This window comes from Chiroxiphia lanceolata, chromosome 23 (assembly GCF_009829145.1).
Source record: "Chiroxiphia lanceolata isolate bChiLan1 chromosome 23, bChiLan1.pri, whole genome shotgun sequence".
NCBI lineage: Eukaryota > Metazoa > Chordata > Aves > Passeriformes > Pipridae > Chiroxiphia > Chiroxiphia lanceolata.
The window spans coordinates 196302-215871 of NC_045659.1; the positions used below are offsets into that span (position 1 = coordinate 196302).

Sequence of the window (19570 nt, forward strand, 5' to 3'; positions counted from 1 at the left end):
TGCCACAAAACATACACACAACACACAAAACAAACAAGAGTCTCCCTTCCAAACTAGTCAAGGACCAAGAGGGAGCCATCTGTGACAGTGACTCCAGCCTTCCCTGGGAAGAACTGGGACCAGCCACCCAGAAGCTCCCGACACATTCTACCTCTTTGGGATGCAGAGAACACTGGGTTACAGGGTCAGAATGATCGGATTTGTCCTGTCTTGCTTTGGCCGGTGAGGACATGTGGAGTACACAGAAGCCTGTCCCAAGCTATCTCCAAGGCTCTGGGACTTGTTCATTCCCATTGACTCTCCAGAATACCAGCCCCCAAGCTCAGACCTTCACAAGACCCCTGTGAGCAAGGCCCTCATTATACTTATGAATATGATTAATTAGGTCCAATTAAATATACTGGAATTAACGATGAGACTCACAGTTAGCTGGAGATGCAAAGCATTTCCCAGTGGGTCACTCCAGTCCCAGACCAATCTGCAGCAGAGGCCCCAGAGATGGAAAAGCCCAGATGAATTGGGCCAAAGGAGACGAGTGTGGGGTTGTGAAATGCCATTTTAGGGGCAGCTCTCTGCTGATCCATGTAGTTACAGACCTGGTGGTAGGTCCAGCATTAAATCCACAGAGCTGGCACACATCCTGTGTTCTCCCAGAAAGGCAAAGGTCCAGCAAGAAGATGGAAGAGGCTATGTTACTGCTCCTAAGGTAGATTCTGACCTAAAAACATCTTTTCATCTCTTCCCATGCTCCCCTCAGTCCTGCCCATCCCTATGCATACTCCTGGCCACAGTGCCTTCTTCTTCCCCTCAGACACTGATACAGATTCTAACCCACAGCCTCATGAGTCCCTGATGTTCCTCCATCTCCCTTGGACTGTGTTGCAAGGTCTCAATCCCACTTCTGTTTTGATGGTATCACAAAGCCATCGCTCAGGGAAAGGGGAAAAAAGTCAACCCACGAGAGGTCCCAGGTCTGTGCCCAGCCCTGCAGCCAGCTGGGGAAGAATGGGTTCCCTCATTTCATGCTCGTTGGAGTTTTAGCAGGGCAGCCGCCAGCAGCAGGCTGCTGCAAGGAGTCTGTGCTACCTCTGCCACCTCTGCAGCTGCCTAGGCAGCCTGTGCTCTTGGCTAGATGGACCTGGACAGAATCAAGAGTGCCCAGTTTGGATTCTCCTTTCAAATGGGATCCCAGCCCATTTCCTAATTAGCCCACTTCCTTATTAACCATCACATCTCCAGCAGACCAAGACTGTTCACCCACTGCAGCCAGAAGAAACTGGCAGGTGCAAAGGCAACACGTGAAGCGATGCAGCCAGCCAGCCACAGTCTCCTGCTCAGCATCCTCACGCCACAGCTGGGCACTGGCCCCCCTCCGTACACTGGGATTTTCCTTTGCTGCAATCCTAAAGGCAAAACAGCCTGTGCTGGGGTACCGAGGGAGAATTTAATCAAACTGAGACATTCTCTTTCCAAATGAAAATATGCTGCTGCAGCCATAGCACAGCTGACAGACCCTCATCTAGCAAAGACAAACTCCTGACACGGTTCCAGGATTACAAAGACTCCGAGACTTGGGATCCTGGATGCCCTGCTATTGCTGCAACGCCTGATGCATTTATGATGCCTGTACGGGCGCAGACACAATGCAGCTCTTCCAGTCTTCTTCCCTTCTTGTGACCCCTGTATGCCCTAGTGCCAGTCTTATCCTTCCAACACCTCGCTACAGTCCTGGGGAAGTCATCCCAGGTCCACGTAGTCCTGATGCTCCTGGAATCCTGGCATGGGAGATGAGCTTCACTCCTACCACAAGTGCCTGGCCTCAGGTGGCCTTTGCTACCTGCTCTAGATGCATTTGGGTTGCTCTGCACGGGGCTGTCCCTGGTCTCGGCACACTGCTACTGTCCAGGGCAGGCCCTGCCAAGGAGCAAACCGAGAAAAGGCTGAGGTTTACTGGCGCTGGAGCTGCGAAGGAGCTGCTGTCCCTGCCACCCGGTAGGGCCAGGAGAGCCGGAGCCCAGCGGGTAGCCTGCGGGGCCGGGCACCGCGCCCGCTGCCGGCAGCGCCCGCGGAGGGGGCGCGAAGGGTTAAATCGTTTAGCGAAGCCACAGCGTGATAAATGAGGCCATCGGCGGAGTCGGCGCCTCCCACCGCCCCCGGGGTCGGGCTGGCAGGAGCGGGCGGGTGGTGGCGGCGGGGACTCTTATCCTGATACGGCGCCTTCCGCCGAGTGCGGGTCTGGAAACACTGAGCAGCGGGACTGGCTCCGCGGCCGCGGCGACACAAAGCACGCAGAGCCCTCGCCCAGAACCCGGGCGGGCGGGAGCCGGGGGTCTCGGCAGGGCTGCGGGGCTCCCCGCCCAGCGACGGGATCTCCCACCCTGGGCACCCCCGCCAGCCGCGCGGGCAGCGAGGAGTCTCCGGTCTGATGGAACAGGCCGGCGGCTACCGGAGCTCCGTGTCCGCTCCGCCAGCCCGGGGCCCTGGCACGGCAGGGCCCCCTGGCAGCCTCGGCGTGCACAGCACACACACACCGTGCACACGTGCGTGGGCAAACGCACATCGCAGACGGGCAAAATCTGCGCAGATGTGCCCAGGATGGGTGTTGGCGACTGTGCCGGGGCAGACACACGTTCTGCAGGCACGCACAAGCCTGTGCGACCTCAAACAGTAGGAACAGAGCACGGCACGTGGACGCCAGCCCTGGATCTGTGCTGTAGAGCAAGCACCATCCAATCTGTGGTGCGTAGTACTACGGCATAAAGAGATAGTCAAGGAAGATGCAAGAACAGCTTTTGCTGTCACCACTACTACAGTCTTAGGGTAAGGCAGAACTGGGAACAGAGTAATCCCTCCCTTTGATTTATTTACTCAGTGCCTTCATCTCCAGAGGACTCCTGGAAGCTTGGTCACTGCAAACACATGAGCCAGTGTCAGCAAGTTGCAGAGCAAAGATCAGGAGAGTTTTCAGAAAGGTCACAGGTCTGACACAAATTCAATTTTATTCAATGTCTCTATTAGTATTTGGGGTCACTTGAAATCACCCCTCTGTAAACTGGGTCATAACAGGAAAAGTTAGCAAGCTGCTGCCTTGTGTCATCTGCCAGCATGACAAGAACTTGTACTGGTGGTAGCTTGGACTACCACATGAAATCCCCCTTCCCACATGCAGTCGCTGTTCCTAAGACAGTCATGAGCATCTTGGTGTATGCAATGCCTCAACCACACAAATCTCTAGGTTGGGGAACAGCGTCTCCCACAGCATCTCAGGTGCACACCTGTTTTGTAGGGAAGCAGGGAATACCCTGGCAGAAAGGGCTGACGCAGCCAGACTCACCTGCATCAACACACAGCTGCCTGGCTAGGCTCATGTGCCATGTGTGCTCCAGTGAGGGTAACCACCCGAGTGAAGCCACAGGCTCTATCTATGTGTTCAGGCCCTGTTCCTAGGGTTTTCACCCAGCCCTTTTTCATCTGTACCTCTGTCTTTCAAAACGTGTGCATTTATGCAGGGCCTGATGGTACTCCCAGGCCAGAGGTCCTGAGAATCTCATCTAACTACTGCAAGGACTCTACAGAATTTAGGATAAGAAAAAGGTCCTCCTTGCCAAGACCACCCTGTCCTTGACCAGCTACTTATCACTTGCATGTCTGTTCAGTGTCTTATCATGCTGCAGATACCTCCACCTTTCTCCATACAAACTGCATCCACCCCTACAGACTCAGAGGCACCCTCAAACCCCAGCCTGCCCTTGCCGCAGTGCCCAGCACAGTGAGCTGGGTGCTAGAGGCAGCCTCCCCACGCTCCTCCTCTCCAGTGTCAGTGTTTAACTGAACACCCGTGCTAGTACCCGCCGCCCGTACACAGAGCACCGGCTGCTCCAGCCTCGGGAGCACTCGCGGGTCCCTCGCTGCGTGGGCAGCGGGGCCCTCCCGGGACCCTCCCGCGGGACGCGCCGGGGCCCAGTGGCGCCACCTGGCGGACGCGGGCGGGGCCGAGTAACGCCAGAAAACACGTTGCCTTATTGTATTTCCCCTGCTGTTACATTTCTCCCACTACATCCCTTCCTCCCTCAGAGGATGCAAAGGAGATGCAGGCATCTCCGGGGCTGTGCATGACAGAACAGCAGCTTATGCACAGCAGAAGGGGATGTTTTGATTAAGAGGAAAAGGATAGACCGTGGCTCCAGCGACAAATGCTAAACAGAGCTTTAATATCCAGGCACAGAAGCAAGGAAATGGATTTCTGCAGCATGCAATACATCCTTATCTCCAGGCTAGAATATGAGGATATACAAACCCACCATGCCCGCCAGCAGCAGAGGTGTACAGCTGGCACCTCAACCACAGAATCACAGAATCAATTAGATTGAAAAAGACCTCTGAGATCATCGAGTTCAACCTATGAACACCACCATATCAACTAGACCATGACACTAAGTGCCATGTTCAGTCTTTCCTTAAACACCTCCAGGGACAGTGACTCCACCACCTCCCTGGGCAGTCCAGTCACCTTTTCAAGTCTAATCATCCTTTCTCTGAAAAAATTCTTCCAACTTAAACCCCCCCGGCGGAGCTTAAGACTATGTCCTTTAGACCATTAGATCATGCCTTCCTGCACAGATGGCCCTTCTTGAATGCCTGTGTAACAGGTACCTTAACACTCTCTACAACTGCCATAAATAAGGTGTAGACACCGAGAACCAAGTGATCTCCTCGGTGGGAGGCAACATCAGGATGGAGTACTTGCTCTCCCCTGTGGGTGAAGTAACATAAGTCTTGGGCCTCGCAAGTTACTTCTCTTTGATTTTTTTTTTTTTAATGTTCAGGGCATTTTTGAACCTCCTCCTCATTTATGGTTAAGATGTCGGACAGTGAAAGTAATATACTGCATTAATTATAGAGAGACTGTTCCACTCCAGGGAAAGGTTCTGAGCTGGGGGTGTGGGGAGGCAGGACTCCTTCAGGAGCTCTGTTGTGCTGTGGGGACCTTGCTTCCCTTCGTGGTTCTGGAGTAGGGTGAAGTGCTGCCCAGGGAGCTCTCTGGGCAGGTGTTAAGGTGAGAAGAGGATTCGGCACTTGGGCACACGGTGTAGGTGGTGTTTGAGTGGCCTGGCTGGGCTGGCAGATGCAACTGGTTTGTTTGTTCCTCCCTGTTCATCCCCCTAATAATCCGATTTACATTCCCTTTTCTTCCCCTGGATCCTGCTGTTACCATGGGAACTATGTTCACAGTTGCTATTCACTGGCTTCTGGAAAAACTCTTTTTTCCCTTTTTCCCCTGTCTCTTTCCCCTTTTCCATCTTGGACAAGATGCTGTGGTTGTCAGAGGATGGGGAAGTTGCAAGGCTTCTGATAACTGGGATAAAGGCAGTGGTTAGAGGGAGGAATTGGGAAAATATGGCAAGACTGTTAGGTACTAGATGAAGTAATTTAGCTCATGTGGTCTTTAGCTTGGTCTTTTCTTCATCCACATCTATGAAAAGGAGTTCTGGACACGGTGAGTCTATGAGACTCCCTGCTTGCCCCAAGGGCCTCTCCTGTCTCTGTCAGCTTGGGAAGTCAGCACCAAGGTGGTACATACTGTGCTCTTCCTTGTAGCTGAGAGATTTCCTGCCTGTTTCTGCAGGAAAGCTGGTGTGCTGACTGTGGTGTGGTTGAGAGACAGGCAAGAGATGCTGCTCCAGGCTCTTCAATGTCACCTTCTTGTTGCCTTTTTCTTTGTCCAGAAAATTCGTGCTTTGGCCTCACAGGTTAAGAGTGTGCACAGGAGGTTGCAAACAATTGCAATGCTACCTTTTAAAGAATTGTCATTTGTTTGCTTCTTTGTTCCTTAAGTAACTGTGCCATATTCACTTAAATTGGGCAAGAGATTGCATTTGAAGGAGGACGGGGCAGTGGCAGAGGGGAGGAGCAAACTTTCAGCAATGGAGGACCACAGCTCTGGAATTTAATTGAGACAAAGCTGCTAAACTTTTCATGAACATGAATTTGTGTGGGAGGTGTTTGTTACTGCCAATGCAGTTTTCCTCATACCCAGTTCTTCCACACGAGGTTGAACTGCTAAGTGTTGACAGTGCATCTGTTAAGATTGGCTCTAGAAACCAAATGTTCTTGAAAATAAAGAGAGAAACATGCTATGTTTGCCTTTCATATTCCCAGCCATCCACCTCCCAGTACCATGGAGAAAAGCCACATGGAGCAGCCCATGGGCATGCAGATGGCCCAAGAGTGGCCATGTAAAAGATTCCTCTGTGTGAAAAGTGCAGCAGGCTGAGGAACAAGTTCCCCGAGGATGGCAAGAGTCAAAAGGGTGGCACGATGTCAGGCTTGTTTCTACTGACAATACAAGGCTTCAAGGAAAGATCCAGACAAAGATCTCCAAGAAGAGCTCTTCCCAATATTTCATTTTTGTCTCCCACTTTGTGTTTTCTTTTTAAAGCTGCATTTCTGTTCTACCTCCCATGGCAGCTACCTTGGGCTTAGAGCAAACAGTGAGCCTGCTTCCTTAGAAAGATCCTGCACCCAGCAAACAGCACTGGGATCACCACGGACTACAAGCACTAGAACAGGACTTCCCAGGGAAGATAGGAATATGATCTTCCTCCAAGATCACAAAATCTTTTCATAAGAGGAAGGAAAAACAAATAGGAAGGCCAATGCAGCCTCCATACTTGAGTCCCTTTAATTAGTAACCATCTGCTTTTGAGAAGAGCTGTCAGCCAATGTAGAGCATTTGGCAAGCTTCCTCAGCTGCTGCTCTCCTAATGTCAATTCTTCTTGGAAGTGCTTTAAGCCCCAAGATGCTGAAAGGAATTATAAGAAAAGCAAAATAGAGAGCACAAGAGTCAAAAGGAAGAACATGGATGCCATATAGCCCAGTGGATAGAGCAAGACATTCCACAGTTCCACTTCTAGGTCAGGGAGCAAACTACAAACACTGCTGGCCATCCAATAGCTGAGAAACCTCCCACCCAGCCAGCCACGTGGAAGGAACCGCGATACTTTGAGTGCCATACTTCGAACAAGCCACTACAAATCCCTCAACATTTTCAGGAAGTCTGGCTGCTCGACTCAGTGTTCTGGCCAAATTCCAACTTCAGCAGTGACTTTCTATCTTCCAAAACTCCCTCACTTTAATTTCTTTGTCCCAGCTACTGCGCAATGGTGCTGTGTCGTTGCTGTTCCAGCACAGTGTTCATCCACCAGGAAAGACACAGACAATCCTACAAATTGAATTCATTGTGCTTGACAGACAAGAGCTGCGTCACTCTTCCTCAAGTTTTGCCCTGGTTCTGCCTAATGCTATGCTCTGCTCGAGTAGAGGGGTGCTGCTCTCCACTGAGAAACCCCTGGGTACAAAAGGAGCATCCCACCTGCCTTTGGATGGCGTGAGGAGGCATGCTAACCATTCTGCACAAGTCCTCATGCACTCTCTGCCAGCACAAGCCCTTTTGCTCTTTTCAGGGAAGCAGCTACACTGGTAGCAAAGCTGGGCAGCAGGAGCTGGGCTGCAGCATTTTTGTGAGCACTGCCTCCCTCATTAACATGCAGAACATGGCTCAAGCAGCTTTTAGATTACTCCTTCCTGACTCTGGGACATTGTGCATGAGTCAGAAGCTTGCACACTTTCTTGCCCTGATCCCTGTGAGTCCCTAACACACAGCAAATTACATTTTGAGCAGTTCCCTTAATTTCTGCACGCAGACAACCTTCTCACTTTTGCAAAGAAGTAGAGTTATCCTCTACTCCCCCAAACAGCATCAGACACACAAGGAACACTATCCTCTTTCCTCACAGATGCATTCAAATTCTGCAGTACACTCTCATAGGCAGGTGCATCACACTCCCCTACAGTCACACCTCCTCTACGCATTTTCACCCCACTTCCCATACGTTGCTTTAGCTTCACACGAGGCACGTGTAGAAAGCAGCTCCTTTTTCCAAACTGTGGTAATGGGGTTCTGGCACAGCTGATGGATGGGAGGATCCCCTTGTTAAATACATTAGTCCTTGCTACAAAGAGGGAAGATGTGATTTCCAAACGTGTTTCCACAATTCTGTCCTATGTGGCAAAAGTCTGAGACCCAAATCTGTGAGGTTCTCCCACTGTACCTGCCCTGTCAGAGCAGCAGAGCTGTAATCTCATTGACTCCTGACCTGAGAGAAAAAAGCAAGCATAAAACTCCTTATTAGAGCACCTGAAACCACCAGGGACCTGCACCTGATTTGACATCTTACACATTTCCAGAGGGGCAGGTTGCAGCTGCCCTGATCTGCACAATGTTGTGGGATATCCTCACTTGCTGTCCCAGAAGCTGCCCTAGACTTGTGCTTGGCCAGGACACCCACTGCTGATGGGGAAACAGGAGCTCAGGAACTCTCTCACATGCACCTCTTTTCAGAGGGTGAGTGCACTGGTCTGACGCTCCAAGGTCTGAAAATCCCCATGCAGGGAAGAGGGAGGTGCCCAGGCAGGCCAGAGAGAAACACTCGTGGGCCATCAGGCCTGGACTATCTCTTCCTGAGTCTCAACACAGCCAATTTACACCAAGGAACCAAATGCAAAAGGCTGTGGATACCGTTCCTCTTTTCAGTTTCCTGGCCTTGGCCAGGGAAAACAAAGCTTTTCCTTGACACTGCACTCCACTCAAAGCCACAGGAACCTCTGTGCAAAACTTCCCTCTTTCATGCCTCTCCTCCAAAGCCTTTCTTCCTTCTTGATTAGTTTTATGCAAAGTGCCCAACTGATGATGCCAATGAGACTTCAGGCAGAAATCCATCTATTTCTCCCCTCCATCTCTTAATTAACATGTGGACTTTAATTACATTTCCCGTTTTCATGACAAAATATGTTTCTCTCCTGAACTTGCCCCTCCTCGAGATCATTATGAGAGTTCTTAATAATAATCACCATCATCTGTGTACCCTGAGAGTGAGGGGGGGGCACCCGCTCCATCTTCCCAAGTTAGCCCATCCCACATAGCCCCCGGTCATTCAGCCCTTGGAGAGCCACATGCTCTGGTCCTGTGCCAATGGAGAGGGGTGGAAGCAGTGCTAACAGGTTGGCATGACATATTGCCAGGGCTGGATAGTGCCTGAAGGTTTTGGCTTCAGTGAAAGACGTTACAATTCAAGGGAGCACACAGGAAAAAAGTCAGTTTGGGAAGGTATTAGGTATTCTCTTGTTTTCAAAGGTAAGGATGGGCCACCCTTCTGCTGAAGTTGTATCCTCACTGTCTATACAAGGCATAGCAAACACTGCTAGGGAGCTTTGCAGTAACACTCAGCTGGCTTACAGACTTAGGCAGTAAAAAAAGAAGGAAAACTTTCTAATAACACCCCCCAATCTCACTGATTCAGCAATCACCTTAGTAAATCACAAAGCAACTGTTTCCAAGGAAAAAGTGAAAACTGAGGAATCAGTCCCTATACATTCAGATGGGAGCAGGCAAGAAGCTGATACAATTTACCCAAGCATGGACCTGGTGCAATCAGGTTTTCATGAAACTCTGGCATTTGAGTGTCTAAAGGTCACTCAAACCACCATCATTCTCCTCACAAGTCTGGAAACCTCACTCGGATGCATTCTGTCATGGCAGGTAGGCTGAGTCCTGCACTGCCATCGACCCTGTGTTTGCAAACTCAAAATCCAAATTAGCTCTCAGACTGACTATTTTATCTGAATGTGCAAAATTCACCAGGCAGCTGGTGGCTTTGTCAACTCACAGAGGTCCAGGAAATGAGGTTTTTCCTTAGTTGTTACTTGACCCCTCAGACTTTCAGTGCTCCTCAAAGACAATCTTATCCCTCCCAGTAGCAAACAGTAAGGTAATACCAAACTATGCCATGTTTCCTTTAGTTTGCAGACAGACAGAAGACAGCAAGCTCTCCACTTCTTCCATTGTCAAATTCTAAAGAATCAGCAATACCCCAGATACAGAGAAGACGTAACATCAGGTTCTTGGGACAGAGGCAATAAGGGCAGCATCAAGGTTATCACAACAGAAACGACTATAAGTATGGCCCAGACACAGTCCACAAGGCAAGGACTGCATGATCCAAATGTACAGCTTAGTGCATCATGCATAATTTGGACAGAAAGAAGAGCTCCCAGCAGAGCTGCATGGAAGGGCAGCAAGCATACCATGAGCACAGATAGTGTGTCTGCTGCTTGTAGAAAACTCTATTCCTCCTCACAGTCACACAGTGCAAGAAAGCCAAGCTAATTGCCCAAGCAAGAGAGTGTTGATAAGTGTGGCAGAAGGGAGACGATGCCCCTTTAAATGTGACTAAATTGTTGTCAACGGATCTGCCATGGTAGAGGAGTTAATCCCCCCCAAGCCCCTCTCAGCCACAGTGATGGGATAATTAGATGCGAGGGCTCAGCACAGATGATGCTCCGGTCGCTTAGCAACTAATGGTTTCCATGGAAATAGCAAAGCACAGCCTTCGGAGCAGCAAGTGAGCAGTGCAGCAGGGCAGGGAAAGATGCCTTAAACTCCTGCACTCATCCTCTCCTCCAGAATCACTCAGAGGCCTCGAGGTATTAAGGGAATAAGAAGGGGGTGCCTTAAAGATACAATATCCCTGTTTTAAGCGGTAGTACTAAGAGAAGGGTTTTTTCCAGACTAAACTTTCACTGACATGGTCCTCCTAATCTCAGTGACTCTGCACTAGCAGGACAAGCAAGTCTGAATCCCACAGAGTGGTCTTATGCAGAGGCTTATGCCCCAACACATAGGTCATCCTGCTACAAGCAGCTGAGTGTGATTCCAGCATCAATTCTTGCACCTGGGGGCTGAGAAGTGAAACACATACAAACACAAATGTATTTGCATTTTCGGCACTGTCACATAAGCAGCCATGTATAGGCATCCAACCTGGCTCTGAACCAGCAGGCAAAGGAGGTTTCCTTTCAATTCTGCAGCTGCACAACACATATAAAAGTGACACCACCTATATGTGGCATGGAGAGTTTCACCAGAATGACAGAGATCAAATATATTCACCTTAACCCAAGACTGTCATCTAGTACTTCCTTCAACCTCACCAATTCCTACTGCCTTACTACCACTGCTCCCTGCTCGAGTCAGTGTCCCACTGTTTCCAAGCATCACAGCCGTGACCTGCAGCACCTGCACTAAATACCACGCGTGCTGTGCAGCTGCACGGCACAATCCTGTCATCTCACAAGCTGAGCAGAGACAAGTTCTGTTTGCATTTTGATAAGAGAGCTCTGGGACACTGAGTTGGGGCTATTGATTCAGTACTAGGTGGTCTTCATCACCCTCACATGATGCAGGGATGGTCTGCATTACTGCCTGTTTGCACATGACAGCCCTATGTCTTAAAGCTTTGCAAACCTCTCAGGTCCTGATGGCACAGAAAGAGGTCTGGAAACTCATATTGCAAAAACAAGCCCTGCTTTCCTCCCCTCTCCTGCATCCAGCCCCGCACTTTTGACACAGGACAAGGCATCCCTTTCAGAGACGACGAGCAGACTGTGCCTTGGGTACTGGCTGCAGCACTCGCTGCTTTTCTCCTCCCCAGTGGGAGGAGACTTGGCAGCACGCACTGGCTTCGCTGTGTGCCATCTCTTGGGAGAAAGAAATGGCGAACGGGGCAGACCCCTCCCTCGGGCAACACATACTGCCGGCCAGGGGCAGCCAGGCTGGGCTCTGGAACCCCTGCGTATGTCAGTCAAAGCCATCGACTCACAGACAGCCTGTAGCTCCTTTCTCCCCTCGCTGTGCACAGTACCTCACCCTCTCTGCACAGTACCTCACCATCTCCCTGGGGGATGCCGGTTGTGACACCCGGGAGGGATGGAGCATCCCATCAGCCAGCCTGCACAGACAGCCAACTTAGCCACCAGCCAAGTCCCCTCCCTGGAGTCCTGTCCTGATCCGCCCAATGTTTCAGGAAGGCACCGGAGCAGAGACACCAAAAAAGTCATAGGCCGTTTCAGACTCTGTCCCCTATGGCGTTCAAAGGGGGAAATCAAAGGGAAATGCCGTGCTTTGTTCCGCAGGGGAGAGGCACGAAAGGTGAGTGGCGGCGAGCCCGGCAGAACCAGTTGCTTCAATCGTCCTCCAGCTCACCTTTGATGTGGTTTTAAAAATCAGGGAGGAGGAGCAGAGACCCGAGTTCAGCTCTTTTACTGCAACTTCACAGAATTTGAGGACGAGGGGGGTAAGAGGCCGCCTTTCCCCTGCCAGAAAAATAGTGCATCCATTGAGAGAGAAGAGAACATGGCTAATAAAAAAGGCTGTGATGCTCATCAAGTACATGTGCGGTGTTCTCGTATCCCGAGGAGGCTATGAACAGCTATGATGACAGCAGCACCTACCTATGGTACCAGAGACACACCAGGCATCTGCAAGAATAACCAGGCACACTAATACAGCCCCTGTTTCCATGCCAATGAAGTGACCATCTCTCACCAGTCACAGCCTTCTTCCTGTCTCATGTTCCCTATCTTCAAGCCCACCCATGCTTTCCTTGTTGCCTCTCTTTAACAGAAAGGACTGTTTTTAACCCCAGCCCATGCAAATCCTGGGAGCTCTTTCTATATTACAGTCACAGCATCAGCCACTCTGCAGCATAGGGAACTGAATCAATACTAAGATAGCAGGAATGGCCCCGTGCAAGGATAAGCCACCTACCATATACCCTGTACTAGGAAGAGGGGAAAAAAGACTAATTACTTAATTGGAAATTAATCTCTATTCTACTACAGTAAAAAAGTATATATAAACCCCAGACTTGATTGGCATGACCAGTAACCACAAGGGTCCCCACAAAGTCCAATGAGTTTGCTTCCAAAAAAACACCATCAGCAAGGCAAAGCCCAGACAAGAGACAATATCCTTGATATCCTGATGTCACCATAGACAAGCAGATGTCACTCTGTACAAATTCAAAGCTTTCAAATTCTGAAGAATGCCACAGCCATCGAGCCAAACTCGAGTAACAACTCTGAGTCAGAAAGCAAGTAATAGAGCTGCCCTATCTTCAAGGGAGAGAGCAAGCTTGCATCCAACATCTTTCAGAAACAGGAGCAAGTGCAGTGTCTCTGGCTTGCTGAGAAGACTCCACATTCACATGAAGCCATAAGCCTGGCTGAAGGCATCTGCCTACACCTTACACAAAAGTCAGACACCCTGAGAAGCAATTGACCACACCTGTAGTTATGCCTTGAGTCTGAAATATCTTTTCTCATGATTTGCAAACAGCCAGTTTTAATCTGAAATTCCAGGAAATGGGAATCAGCAAGGAACGAGAACTGCACTTGCCCCTGACCCCAACTGGCAGCCTTACAAAGCTTCCCTCTAGTTATTGTGCTTACAAGGTGTGTGGGAGTAGGTGAGACCGATTTTCAGTTAAACTATCCCATTAATTGGCTTCTGTGCAGGTAACACTCACCTGAAAAGAGCTGACTTTGAAGAATCCAGATGTTCTGAGCCAAGACACCTTCAGCTTGTCACCTCTTTATGTTTTCAGCTTCCTTCATGATGCAAAGATGGTGGGTGCTTTGGCCTTCTGCATGTGACAACAGGTTCTCTTCTATCTTCTGTTCCACCTTCTAAAGCTAGAAGGGGGGGGCAAAAAATGAGATGGCTTTAGGATACAAGCATGAGCTCCTGGAAGAACCACAAGGCATAATTGCAGATTGACAATTGGCAGATTTACATTTTATTTGTCACAAATTGGCTCTATCAGTCTGACCAAAATCCCTTTTCCCTGGGAAAGCAGGGGCAGCAAGGCAGAGCTCAGAGGTTACTATGCTTTCACCCAGAATACATACATACAAACCAGTGGGACTGGGATTCAGCAACTGAATGGCCAAAGGCAAAATTAAGGCCTCACACACACAGGCCTTTATAGCTTTTTCCTATACCTAATGGAAAGGTTCATGGTTGCAAACACACCTATTTAAAACATTCTTAGGCTTTAAGCTGGAAACCAACACTTCTGTTTCCAGTCTTGCTTCATGGCACAGACCAGGCAGACCACAGGGCTCAGCTCCTGCTTTACCTGTGTTTGTTATGGCAGCACCTCAAATCTCTACCAGTAAGTAGTAAACATTACCACATGGGGGAATGCTTTCCATTGCTGCAGCAGAGGCAGGAAATATTAGCAAGCTCTTTTCACACCTTTTTTTTCAAGAAGGGTCTAAGTACAACTGTTCAGGGCTTCTCTAGGTGGAACACTATCATATTATGTTATACACAACCCTATTCCCCTTCCCTGCTTTTACTTACCAGTTCCACACACCAGTACAGCCTTCTCTGAGGACACAGAAACCTGGGGAAAGATGGGAAAAAAGAAACTCTGATCAGCTGCAGAGGAAATTCTGATCAGCTGCAGCTGCTCTGTAGCAGCTTTTGCTAGAGAGCCCCCACCCAACTCCAGGGGCACCGACTCTGAGCAAGCTACAGGTGAATTCACTGCAAAATGCCAGCTCACACGGCCTCTGGTGGCCAAGCCATGGGCTCCAGTTATCCTCCTCCAGTTCTGCCAGGCTGCTCTTCCCAGGGCATCTCCTGCTAAGTGGCACAGAGAACCATGTCTTCCCATGGGCAAGTCCATCACCTGAATATTCTTCCGCCTTTTACTTATCAGTGCCTCACAGGTTGCCCCACGTGCTTTTCAAAAGCCATGCCTGGCTGAAGAGCAAGCAGGTCAAGAGATTTCATCTGCAAGCAAGGTCTAGCTATTGCAGGACTTCTTTTACTCCCCCTCCCCAAAATACTCACATTGTTCTGAGATTATTAACATAACTGCATCCAGTCTAGCCCCCTGGAGTGAGATTATTTCTGAATTACCAAAGGTTAGGTAGGTAGATGAGGTGTCTATGTAAGCGTGCACGTAGATAGTCATAAACTTAATGAACTACCTCGCCTCAGCTGATGCACACACCACTGTGTGAGTTTGACTCAAGGTAGAAAGGGAAAAGCAACTTTGTGGTGCGGCAGGTCAAGTGATATGTGGTAAATTATTAAACTACAGTAGCCAGATTGTTTGCAACACATCCCAAGTCAAATAGCAGACTCCAGTCTCAGGAAGGGAAAAGGGCTTTGACTGGGGTGCAGAGAGTTTTTGAGGAAAGCAGACGAGTACGTCCTGCTCACCCTGAAGGCTCTAACAGGGACCACATTGTTTCCACTAACAACTGAACTTTGTCACACAAGGGTGGAAAAAGCTGTGCTACTGTAGTCTTTTGCATCTAGCGAAAGCAAAGACATAGTGATTGATATTTGTGGATTGCCTAACAAGAACCAAGCAAACCCTGATACAGTGTAAATTATCATACTATTGAAGGGGCAAAACTGAGCATCCCAGATCCTTCTCTGCCCTTTGAAGGTTTTCTCTTTAAGAAGAGCTTAGTCTGGTGTTTGACTTATTTTTCAACAGCCCATCTCAAAAGATGCAAAGGGTGAGAATAGTGACAGCAAAAAGTGCAGGAACATTTGGCCCCAAGCCCAGCAGAGCAAGCCTGCAGTGGGGAAAAGCGCCTTCCCCTTTTCTTTCATCATGCAGAAAAAACCCCAAACAACTCAAATCCAAACTTTTGATGCAAGGGTCACAGAATTCCCTTTTAAGCTGAGATTCTCCTAACACCATGGCACTAATATTATGGCACAATCTTTTCCAGCAATTGCCAAAACCAGCCTCTTTCTGTTCATCTCCTTGCTCAGATGAACAACAAGTCCCTGATGTGTTCCTCTGCTATGAGCATAACTTCATCCTCCTACAACATGCTCAACATATGCAGAGTCTGAAATCTAATTCCTGTTGGTACTAAGCCAAGGCTTGGATTTTGATTAAAGGCTGCTCTATTTCCATACGTGTCACCTACCTCCGCTGTGCCCCAAGTGATGGCAAGTGGGTGAATAGTATGAGTATGTATTGCAACCACCCATTCATAGCATAGACATGGATGCTGCAGATGTTATGGTCCAAGTAACAATTGCAACTTCCTCCCTCTTCCTCCCCCCTCTGTTTGGTCTATGATTCCTTCGGGCTCCCTTCATCTGAAACATGTACCATGTATTTTCAAACCAAGCCTATTTTCTCAGGTGCTGCCACAGGCAGCGTCCCAAGAACTGTATGTGGAAAGTATGAGCATTGTGACCTAAGAACTCAGATTCAGAAGGGGAGAGGAAGAAGATGAGCAATCTAATTTCTTTCAGTAAGTACTTGGATGGCAGCGCTGGATGGCAGCGCTGAGGCGGCTCCGCTGCGCTCCGAGGGGTGGCTCTGCCCGCGCCTGCGCCCGCGGCTCCGCGCCATGGCCGTGCACTACTGCGGGCTGTGCCGCCGCACGGCCTTCACGGGCCGCCGGCACCGCTACAGCGCGGGGCACCGCCATCGCCTGCAGGACGCGCTGGTTCGGCTGCAGGAGGCGGCGGCGGCGGCGCGGGCGGCAGCGGCCGATGTGGGCTCTGCCGTGCGGCCCTACGACCCGGCGGAGCACGATGGGCGCGTCTGGTGCCCGTGTTGCGGGCGCGGCGTGCGGCGGGACGGGCGGCGCGGGGGGCTGGCGCTGCCGCAGGCCGGGCTGCTGCGGCATCTGGCCGGGTGCGTGGGCAGGGACCGGGCGGGTTGGCGCTGCCGCAGGCCGGGCTGCTGCGGCACGGCCGGCGCTGACGGTGTCCCGGTTCGCGCAGGTCCGAGCACCGGCGGGAGACGGCGCGGTTCTGGAGGGAGAACCGGGCGGAGGCGGCGCTGCGGGAGCGGTGCCTGGTGCCGACCGAGGAGTACGAGCAGTTCGCGCGGGCGCTGGAGCGGGCGCTGGCCGAGCACCAGCGGCGGGAAGAGGAGCGGATCCGCCAGGTACCGCCTGCCGCCCCCGCAGCGGCCCCGGTCCGGCCCCCGCCGCGACCCGGCCCCGCCTCACCCGCGCTCTCCCCGCAGATGGCGGCCGACATCCGGGAGGCCGAGCGCCGGCAGCGGGAGACGGTGCAGGCCGCGCTCCAGGTCAGTGAGCTGTATCCTGCCCTGGCTGCGCCCCGGCGAGGACCGGGCATCGCACTGCGTGCCCTTACTGGAACCGGGTGCGCTCGGGATGGGCTGGGGGCAGCCGGGTGGGGGCTTTGCTCAGTACCAGAAATACTGTTCTTTTTTCCTGAATCGCACTCAGCTTCAAACAGAGGCAGAACGTTGTGCAGGACCTTCTGTCTGCAGCCCCCCCGCAGGACCTGAACGGTGAGCACTGCTTCCCTTAGCGGCGGCTGACGTGTTCCTACTCAAAGCACCCGATGAGACTCTGGCAGCTACCAGAGCTGACGCTGTTGTCACCAGGATTTTATAATCCTTGGCAAATTTTTGTCTACACTACAGTAAGCACTGGCCTCTATTCCAGGGACACCTCTCACGATGCAGAGCAGCCTGGCCTGAGTGGGATGCAGACAGGACCTGACTTATCCTGGATGGAAGCAGGACAGGCTCTGACCTTCATTGGCCACCAGGTAAGGGTGACTGGCTAACAAGCGTGACTTCAGTTAAACTGCATGTGTCACAAAGCAGAACAAGGAGTGCAGTCCCTGTCACAGAAAAAACAGCCTTGTGGATTTGGGCGGGCAGCTAGTCCAGTTTCAGTTATCCACTCTTAACTTTCATTAAGTAAATGTTCACTAATATGCCCTGAAAAAAACAAATGCTCCTAAAAGAAATTAGAGAACAGCCTCCCTCTGGTCTTTCTGTAACAGAACGTGTTTCTGGAAGGGAAGGCACACAATACCCTTCTGTTCAAACATACTCTTAAACATCAGATTCTCATTAGCATTTTCTGTTTCTTTTAACAGGAAACAGAAGGAAAAGGAAATGTCCACACAGGTAATCGCACCTGCATCACAACTCACTGGGTTGCTACCTCTTGGCTTGCATATTTAACAGGGATAACTTAAAGCAGTTTTGAAGCAGTTGCAGCATAACCAGGAGGTGCTCACTCTCCTGGCAATATTTGACATACTAGAGGAGAAGAAAACACTTCTGTGTTATGAAAATTCTGTTAGTACTGCTGCTGTGGGAAGTGTAAGATTTAGGGTGTGATCTGCTGTGGCCTTAACTGAGGAAACCAGCTCCTTTTTCTTAACAGCATCCAGACTTTTCCTTTGCCACTTGCTTGGTAGGGTGAGCAGAGGGATGGGGGAAGAAGGGATGCTTTTCCCTGTCTCAGTTTAGGATAACTTCAGTGGCTAAATAAGTCTTCCCTGTGACTTCTAGGAGCAAAACCTCCATGGCTAACAGAAGAAGAGGATGGAACCAAACAAGAGATTGGACCTTCCTATGAGGAATTTCTCAGACAAAGTGAGCAGCTTGCACACCTTTCAGTTAACCTCACAGTCACTTTACCAAACTAAAAGCAATTTGACTGAAAAACTTTTGCTGAACAAAACATTTGGGGCTTTGAGCAACCAGGTCTAGAGAAAGGTGTCCCCATCCATGCGACATGATCATCCAGTTCCCTTCCAACCCAAACCACTCTACAATTCTATGATTTATTTTTTTTCAGAGGAGAAGCAGAAGCTGAAAAAACTCCCGGCGGAACGTGTTGGTGCCAACTTTGACCATACCTCTCAGACAAGCGACAGCTGGCTTCCTTCCTTCGGGCGGGTTTGGAACCACGGCAGGAGGTGGCAATCCAGGTGAGCTTCAGGGCAACACAGGTAGATGCCAAGTGGAGGGTTTGTGGTTTCTGTCCACGCAAGCTACTCCTGGAGCAGGCTCTGTGGTAGCAGCAAGCTACCTAAGATGTCTTGTCACTTGAGTTACATCGGGCAGTGCTCAGTCCAGGCAGCGTCACTCTTGCCCTGAAGCAGCAAAGGGGTGGCTTGCAAGGTAAAGCATGGTCATGGCTGTAGAGGCTGCACACATGAAGGCACCTGCCTCATTTTGCTTGGCTCACCTTTCAGACCCAGGTACTGTTCCACTGGCACCTTTTAATGTGCCAGAACTGTGTCAGCTACTTGGAGAGCCTGCTACTGCCCACTGACATAATAAAAATACTGAGTGAACTCCCATGCTAAAACACTGTGCACAGCACTGTCTTACTTGTTCGAGGCAGTGTTCATTCTCTCTCTCTCTCTAAAGGCTGCTGCAATCTGACTTCTATGCTCTCTTTCAGGCACCAGTTTAGAACTGAATCAGGGGAAAAGAAGAAAAGGTGATCAGATGAAAAACACCAAAGATGCAGCTCTGTTGTGGACAGCTGGACTGTAGGTAGCTGTGCTTGGTCCCCTGAATGCAAGGTGACCTCAGTACTGTTACTGAGAGCTCCACTGTAAGGACATGCAGTGTCCATCTGGGCATCCACTTTTATACAAGTGCTGCCAGTGGTCTACACTGACATGGAGCATGACATCCCATTAACGAATTTTTTGAGAAATAAAGGTTTTTTTAAAATGTCCCTGTGTTTGTAGACCAACTGAAACTCATTTCAAATGCAGGGTTCGCTCTGCAGGCAACTAATGCCAGGTGCCAGATGTTTTCATTCCAATTTACATTGCTTTCCTTAATTCTAACATTCCTTGTTTCACGTGGTTTAATACAATTGGCTGCTGTA

The 19570-nt window shown here is 50.3% G+C and overlaps 2 protein-coding genes across 2 annotated transcripts in view; one reads left to right on the forward strand and one right to left on the reverse strand.

Moving 5' to 3' along the window:
* Positions 1–14390, reverse strand: part of BCL9L (BCL9 like) — a 64800-nt gene extending 50410 nt beyond the window's left edge. Inside the window, exons 1-2 of the mRNA XM_032709510.1 lie at positions 14265–14390; positions 13426–13591 (exon numbers count right to left, since the gene is read on the reverse strand). The gene's annotated coding sequence lies outside the window, so the exon portion shown is untranslated. The remainder of the gene's footprint in view (positions 1–13425; positions 13592–14264) is intronic.
* Positions 14391–16294: 1904 nt separating this feature from the next.
* On the forward strand, positions 16295–19296 carry CCDC84 (coiled-coil domain containing 84). Its single transcript, XM_032709680.1, has 9 exons — positions 16295–16584; positions 16674–16839; positions 16921–16983; positions 17147–17211; positions 17369–17474; positions 17811–17841; positions 18232–18315; positions 18521–18653; positions 19133–19296. Exons 1-9 carry the CDS (start codon positions 16295–16297, stop codon positions 19173–19175), a joined length of 981 nt encoding a protein of 326 aa, XP_032565571.1. The 3' UTR covers positions 19176–19296.
* The last annotated feature ends 274 nt before the right edge of the window (positions 19297–19570 follow it).

Bases quoted from the DNA above. Each gene is read 5' to 3' on its own strand.
- CCDC84 (XM_032709680.1), top strand. From the start codon at position 16,295: ATGGCCGTGCACTACTGCGGGCTGTGCCGCCGCACGGCCTTCACGGGC. The intron at 16,840-16,920 runs GTACCGCCTGCC...CTCTCCCCGCAG, and splicing joins AAGAGGAGCGGATCCGCCAG to ATGGCGGCCGACATCCGGGA. The intron at 18,654-19,132 runs GTGAGCTTCAGG...GCTCTCTTTCAG, and splicing joins GGCAGGAGGTGGCAATCCAG to GCACCAGTTTAGAACTGAAT.